At 27.8% G+C, this 7,984-nt stretch overlaps 1 protein-coding gene across 2 annotated transcripts; it reads right to left on the bottom strand.

Annotated features, from left to right (window-relative positions):
• Positions 1 to 558: 558 nt before the first annotated feature.
• Positions 559 to 7,432, bottom strand: LOC146529947 (circadian clock-controlled protein daywake-like). 2 transcript variants are annotated; one of them, XM_085200361.1, is made up of 5 exons: positions 7,270 to 7,432; positions 3,279 to 3,507; positions 2,680 to 2,816; positions 1,508 to 1,657; positions 559 to 1,115 (listed from the first exon to the last, which is right to left on the bottom strand). In XM_085200361.1, exons 1-5 carry the CDS (start codon positions 7,337 to 7,339, stop codon positions 949 to 951), a joined length of 753 nt encoding a protein of 250 aa, XP_085056487.1. In that variant the 5' UTR covers positions 7,340 to 7,432; the 3' UTR covers positions 559 to 948. The 2 variants fall into 2 exon arrangements, with proteins under 2 accessions (XP_085056487.1, XP_085056488.1); XM_085200362.1 differs by lacking the exon at positions 7,270 to 7,432 and adding an exon at positions 3,876 to 4,131.
• Between the last annotated feature and the right edge of the window lie 552 nt (positions 7,433 to 7,984).

The raw sequence follows: 7,984 nt of genomic DNA, 5'->3' as shown, positions 1-7,984 counted from the left end.
GAAATGAAAATATAAATTTAAAAAAATATTTTCTCTTTCCAGTGGGGATCGTTAAGCGAGAGCGTTAAGTTCCGTAACTCAATTCGCAATAAATCCAAAATTAAGGGGATGGTGGGAATGGAAGTGTTTCAATGAAAACTGAATATTTAAAGATATATAATGATAAATTTGCATATTATACGAGTACCTGTTGTGATTAATTACCATGTTATTATCTGTCGAGTCGCGGCTTTATTTTAACGGTTATATTGCTATTCTTTTGGTGTAGATAAATTATTTTGAATATTATATTAAAAGATTTCATTTTTCTAATTGAACGTCAAGTATTGTCGCTCTATTATAATTCTGTTTAAACAAGTCACTGCGCAACTTTGTGTGTTATATAATAATACAGTATAAAAATATATTCTATATTTTAGAATTTTATAAAGTTGTTACCTCACTCAAAGACGTCTGGAAAAAATAAAAAAAAAACAGTGTATAACATTTACATATACTTATTTTATGCAAGACAGAGGGACGTAAGGATTGATTGATTCACCTTAAATAAAATAAACATTTTCTTCAGATATCTTTATACCAAGCTATAAAAAAGTTGAATAAACATAATAATATTAAGAATATTTATATAAATTATATGGTTTAATATTGGGTAACTTACCTTACTTACTACTTATAAAGGTATGTCAAATTTTAAAGGTTAAAATTTACTTAAAACTATAACACAGACAAAAATATTATTTAATTTGGTAAAGTTAATTAAAATATGTATATATATATTTTATAATACAAATAAAAAAAAACTTTATTCATTAATTGTGGAGAGATTGTTTCTTATCAATAATCATTAAGTAATTATTCGACAATCGTATGGGTTTAGATCACTTCATATACACATTTAAGTGAGTTGTTCTAATAATTAAGTTGTTCTAATATTATTATCACAGTTTAAGCTTTTGGCTTATATCCTTTAAAAATACGTCCAATTGTTACTTTCGAGAAGAACTTATTAATATTCTTCACAATAGTCTTCACGATCTGCTTTATAGCTGGCGGGGCCAGATCGTCCATAATTTGTCTCCAGTTTTCATTCGCAAACTTATGTGTCGTTTCAGCTGAAAATGAAATAAGAGGATAAAAGTGTAGAAACATTATATAAACAAAAATGAAAATTAAATCATCTTCTTGTTGTATCCCGCACACAGCAGGCAAAGGGTACTTAGTGTTAAGGCACTCCGTTCCCCACTTTCCGCCGAATTCTAGAGGCACTGGGTGTGGATTGGCGGAATTCAACGCCACCAGAACGAAGAAATGAAAATATACATTTAAATAAATATTTCATATCCTAGAGTGGGGATCGAATCCAGAACTAATCGCGTTTACAGTCACACTTTGTGCCTCTGCGCCACGACTGGCCTAAATTCTTTCATTATACTACTAACACTACTTATAAATTACAATTATAGTAATATTTACTAGATTATTAATAATTACAAAAATAATTTACATAATTGTTTGTTGCCGTCAAATAAATTCTGGAAATGGAATGTAGTAGATTCTATATCATATTTGTAAGTGGGCGACAACAGTTTATAATGTTCACCATTTTTCCCTTTTATATGCTTCAACTTAGTCGTAATTTCTACTTCGATACCATCTAAAACAAAACAAAAAAAGTTAATATAATTTTATATTATTAGATAAACACTAAAAATGATAAAAATAGGGTGGTGGTAATATATGTATGTACTTTAGATAATTTATAAAAAAATATCTTCATGACTTTATTATCTACAATATGGACAAACTCTTTTCAAATTTCTCTTTTAAACTACAAACTTAAATTATTTTGATATTGTAATATTTTTACGTGGTAAATGTATTACCTAACATTGATTAGATTTACTACTGTTTTATATAGCATTAGATAAATGAAAATCTTTTCTACGTCATTTAATTATTGTTATTTATAAGATATACTATTGTTACTTATTGGAAACGGCTTTATCTTTGCTTATTAATATATTATATTTAATTACTAATAAAAATTTCCTGACACAATATAAATATCAATAAATCTTTCTCTTGTCATATTAAAATATGATTTATGTAGCTTCTGTAATTATTATGGTTATTAAAAATATGTTAATTATTTTAAGAATGATGCTATTAATAGTATATACTACAGGTATTTTTTAATGATTCAATTTTAATTTTATTTTGTATTCGTATGAATATTATGAATTAAATTGTATCATTTATAACAAAGCCGTAATTGTCTTAATGCCGTAATGACTTTGAATATGTATATATTATGTAGGGATGCCTGTCGTGTAAATTAAAGGACATAGCAATAGTTATTTATATATTGTTAGAACTTTTATAATTAAAAAAAAACCATACACAATAGCGCACTTTTATGAGAAATAGAAAATGAGGAACGAAAAGTTTTTAATAGATGCCTATTTATTTAAACATTTTTTTACTGTTGCAACAAAAATTACTAACAAATGATTTTAGTTGTAAATACTATTAAGACTAAATATCTTTATTGTGATAGATAATGAGATATTTATTGAATTTAAAATAAAAACTAAAGGTACTTAAACTAGGCGCTTCTGGTCAGCATTTCAGCAAGGAGGTTTAAAAAGATAGTAGATAAATAGTAAATACACTTACAGCATTCAACGAGAGCATCTCCTTTTCCTCTTATAGGTAGAATTAGAATTTGACCCTCGGCAGTGTAATGAGCAGTTAAACTGAGATTTGCGATAATTCCTATTTTAAACTTTTCCTCCTCCACGCCTAGCTCAAGTCTGCAATCATTTTCTTGAATCAATACACAATGGTTTAATTTGCATACAATGAATGCTTCCCTTATACAGTTACAGTTATCAAAATTCACAAGCTGACAAGTTTTAATATCATATCATTAGCATCCTCGCTTACAGGAGAATACCGATTACAATGTTTGACATTTTTTTAAAAAATGGACTTACTATAAAGAAAGTAACGATTCAATAATTTACTTTTATTTACTATTGTTAGTGATACTTAATTCTGATAATCTTTATTTTTATCTTATCCTACTATATTCAGAAATAAGCATGGCGCATTCCAGAACAGGAAAATGAAAAGAATTATTTTCCTTAAATGAAGATTGAACCCATAACCATTGCTTCATAGTCATACTCTGTCCCACGCGTCATGATGGCCTCTCATTAAAAAATAATAAAGCTTACCAAAGGAATATATTATAGAACAATAAATATTCTTACTTAAGTTGAGAAAGTTTGCTGTTACTTAGTCCATGCATTTGAGCATTTGTAAATTTTAATACGAGACCATTTCCATCTATAATTATATCATCCAAGTTCACTGGATCCGTTGAGTTCACTTCGAATTCAGGTATTCCCTTTGTGAATTGTTTAAGGCTACCTTGAATCTGTTCCTTCACACAATTTTCAAGGTTGGGGTCATTCATTGAGCATGGATGCATGTAGTCAGCTGAAATACAAAGTTATAAAATATTCAGTTAGGAATATGAAAATTTTAAAGAATGCTGCCTTCTAAAGAGTTCACCCACAAGCTTATTAATGGCATTCAAACTTTTGGAAATTGGGGCTTGTGGACTCTTGCCAAGGCTCGGCATGTCAATGTATCACATAAGATCTTTGTTATTAAGATTTTAGCTTAATATTTTAAAAAGTTTAAATTTTCATGCTTATTACATATTTTTTTTTGAGTTTTTAGTTCAAAAAATATTAATTAATTACGAAAAAGGAAGTTTTATTTTGAATAAAAAACGCTATGCACAAAATATTAGGTTTTAATAGATAATATATAAAATCTAGTAAAAATTACAGGATATTTACTTGATTGAGCCATTACTGCTTTAGGTTTTTATTATATAAACCATTTGCATTTTATATTTGTATATAATATGTTTGTTGAAATGTGATCGACAAAATATGACATATGTGATGACGTATTGGTATTAATATGACTATAATACTCTAAAAAGCTTTATCAGTATTGGATGTAATCAATAGATTTTTCTCGATTGATAATATTAATAATGATAAATCGAATTTGCTAGGTTATAAGTAGCTGTCATTGAACACATTGTTGTAATCAATGCAAAAGTTATAAGTAATTTGATAATATAAGTAGGTACATATTTGCTCAAATACTGAAAGAGCAAGAAGCTTAAGAGTTTTGAACGAGTTCTTTATTTAATTTAAATTCTAAGTAATTCTCACTCAGTTATGAAATTGGTACAAAACAACCGGTAACAAACGTGCTCTATCTTCTGCTGATTAAATGTGAACTATCATAGCCTGCATTGCTACTTGTTGGTCAGTCAGGGATTCGCGTCACATGACTTCTCCCTTCTGAGGTCTTGAAACGAGGTCTTTATTCGACAGCTAACTTAAGACCAACTTGAGTTCTAATATATTCCAGTTTGTCTACACAGAGACGAGTCTATTTATGAAATTGATACATAACAACCGGTAAAAAACCTATCCTGCCTTCTGCTGATCACGTTTTAGCAATTATAGTGCACATTGGTACATTTTGGGTGACGTTGATTGGTTGGTTCCGCCACTCAACACGCAATGCCTCCAGAATGGGGTACGGAGTGTCTCTATATGTTAACAAACTCTATATGTGAACGGAAGCTTGCCAGAATCCAATAATGAAAACCAATTATTATAACCAATATTAATTATAAAAATAATACCACAAGATAACATGCTTAATAGTATGAATATAATTTTTTTATGATCTTTAATATATTTTTTACATTAATCAATTATTTATTTTTTGGAATTTGTCGAGTAATATCAGAATTCATCCAAAAACATGTCGTTGTTGATAGTTATATCAAATTATACAAGCAAATAACAAGAGGCAAGAAATAAATATCCTGGGAAAACAGGTTGGCAGTTCTAAAATAATTGAAGCGAATAAACTTTGAATAATTATGATCATATTTCGAAGTGGTACAGATTATTATATTAGTAAACAGGTTGAAAAAAATAATAATTTTATTAAATTAGTACTTACAAGTTTGACTGTCACTGTCAAAAGTTATTATAAGATAATTTATTCATATTTTACTATTTGCCAATGCAAGTATTTGTTTTTAATATACCAATACACACAAGGCCTATAGAACTACGCAAGTAATTATAATATCCAAAAAAAAATGCGACCTTGCCTGCCTATCTACACAAATATTTTCGAAATACATAAATATAATATTACATAATAGGTTACAATAGAATGAAATGAATCAAGTAAGAGCACGAGTAAAGAATTGAGGCTTAATGAATAATTAAAATAATTTCTTTCCTTGTAAACAATAGTGATAAAAAACTCCGTTGTACTATAAATATTGTTAAATAACTAGAAAATTTTATATATTAAAAATTTTAAAATATAAGTATTTATAATTTACAAATTTATGATAATAAACTTAGCAAGTTTATATAATTTTTCTATCTTACTCTACAATTTTTAATAGTAAATGGAATTAAATAAAAAATCAGAATTGTAAAGCAAAATAATTAAAAATTATCCTTCGCTGCGTTATTAACATTGCAAATCAATTGAAATATTTTTATTCTATTTTATTTCTAGTTTTGTGGCAAAACTCTACCCTACGCCTTGTTTATGTAGTTTAAGTTATTTAATTCACCTTTATTTATGTAAAGTTGGAATTAAAACTCGGTTAAATAAATTCAACTGATGATAAAGAATCACCTTGTTCTCAGTAAATCATTTGTTTACTTCATATTGCTTTGACAGTGTTCTAAGAAAATACGTGATATGAGATACTTAATCGTGTACAACATATTTAATTTTTTTCTAGAGGCGCGGGACGAGAAAAAATCTAATAATTACGAAAGGTAATAAATTACATAGACGTAGAGTTGGCTTGTATATGAATATATTAAAATTTTAATTTTTACTGTCGAAATGTTATTTCACGAAGATTAAAAAATAATAATTTTAAAATGCCGCTTTAAAATCGCGACGCAGGGTTCCACCACTCAACACTTTAAAATTTGCGAAAGGGGGACGGAGTGTCCTAAAACTAGGTTCTCTCTATTTACCCTGCTATATGCGGGATACAGCGTGAAGCTAAAAAATATATATTTTCTTTCATATTATCTAATATTTTAAACTACTAATAGCTTATTAAGATTTATATACATCGTAATGGTGGTAATAAAGTTTTAATGTTACATTGTTTTTTATGACTGTTTTACACTGTCTTTATACAAAATGCGTCGAAATAAATGCGAATTTGCGGTTGAATTAATTAATCTTTGCGGTTAAAGTTAAAAAACCAGTTTACAATATATAGGTAGCCAATGTAAATCCATAAAAGCATAAGCTTTTTTGCTCCTTAACATATATTTTAAATATATTATCGATGGTATAATAATTTTATGTGAGTTATCACATAAAATTATAATTATTATTATTAAGAAAAAAATATATATGAATTATTATTATATCAATAGGAGGAGTTAAAAAGCCAATAGGAGGAGTTAAAAAAATCTTATAAATTAATTAGTTTTTTAAATATTTCGAAGTCCTCAAGATCTTATTTAAAATATATATTAGGTTATGATTTATGTTGATTATAATTTGTGCCCCAATAACTTTTGACGAGATAATCCGAGAAATTGTTGGGATCTTTTGGTGTGTTCATATTTTTTACCAGGAAAGGAGTAGTGCTTAAAACTATGAGAGCATGAAATTCTTCGAGCGTAAAATCGATCTCAGGCCGAGAGTGTACAGTCTCTGAGTCTCAATATAGATTTCAGCCAGGATCCGGCACTAAGGATGCCTTTTCGGCTTCATTAATGATTTTGAAATCTTCAGAAGGGTTTGGACTTGGTGTACTTCGTCTCAGTGTGGGGAACGGAAGTCTCTTAATGAAAAACGGAGCGGGAACCTAGTGGTTCCCAGGTTCCCTCTGCCTACCCTTCTATTTGCAAGATACAGCGTGAAGCTTAAGTTAGCTTGTTATTTCATTTCGAAACATTTCTTTGCAAAACATAAATAAGCATAAACAATAAGCATAAAATGTCCTCATTTAAATTTAATATTTGTGTCAAAGGCGAAAGATATCACGAAAATTAAAATCCTGTATAGATCTCTTATAAAGAAAAGTATAATGTGAATATTACTTAAATCGTTAATTATTTTTTTTGTTTAGTACTATAAAAAATTTAAGAATGTTGTACTTACGTAGAAAATCTTCTTCGGCCCTTAAGTGTAAGATGCTTATAAAAAACACGTATATCATAAAGAACTTCATTGTAGTTGTATAATATATTAAAGATTCAGTTATAATTAATAATAAAAGTATCAGCTTTTGATAAGAGTTGAGAATCGACTGTGATTGAATGAGGATAGTTCTTTATATTTATGACGTTGATGACTACAACCATGTACCTCGGCGTGAATGATAATATATATTATTTTGCATTTTTTTGCTCTCTTTAATGTCGTACTTCGTTTAACATAATTTAACTTAATATTTATAATTGATATTTTCAAAACTAATAACTAATATAAATTATTGTTAATATTTTTAAAGGTTTATCCAAATGTCATATGTATTTTAAAAGTTGAAACTAATATGTCAGTCTGGTTTTTGTTATTAAATATTTTCTATTACTTAACTACAGCTTTTAAATTCAAATTATATAGTTGAAATATGACCAAAAAGAGAACACAATGAATACATAAATATCAGTGAAATATTATGTATAGTAGCCATGTATGACATTTACAGTGGACATTTTGGATTAAAATAAATTATAAATAGGACGCTAAGAAGACGCTCAGAACGTGCACAAAAATGACAATTACGACTAAAGGTCATATAGTTAGTAAGTTCAATATTCGGACATTATGACATGTCTATTTTGTTTCGTTACAGTTTTCGTTACAAATTTCT

This window comes from Heliconius melpomene, chromosome 17, assembly GCF_056956725.1.
Source record: "Heliconius melpomene rosina isolate 202511_hmr_F chromosome 17, ASM5695672v1, whole genome shotgun sequence".
Taxonomy (NCBI): domain Eukaryota; kingdom Metazoa; phylum Arthropoda; class Insecta; order Lepidoptera; family Nymphalidae; genus Heliconius; species Heliconius melpomene.
Note: the sequence above shows the minus strand (reverse complement) of the source record. Positions and strands in the feature narration are given on the sequence as shown.

Bases quoted from the DNA above. Each gene is read 5' to 3' on its own strand.
- LOC146529947 (XM_085200361.1), bottom strand. From the start codon at position 7,339: ATGAAGTTCTTTATGATATACGTGTTTTTTATAAGCATCTTACACTTA. The intron at 3,508-7,269 runs GTAAGTACAACA...TTTGTATTTCAG, and splicing joins GGCCGAAGAAGATTTTCTAC to CTGACTACATGCATCCATGC. The intron at 2,817-3,278 runs GTAAGAATATTT...AAATGATTGCAG, and splicing joins AGCAAACTTTCTCAACTTAA to ACTTGAGCTAGGCGTGGAGG.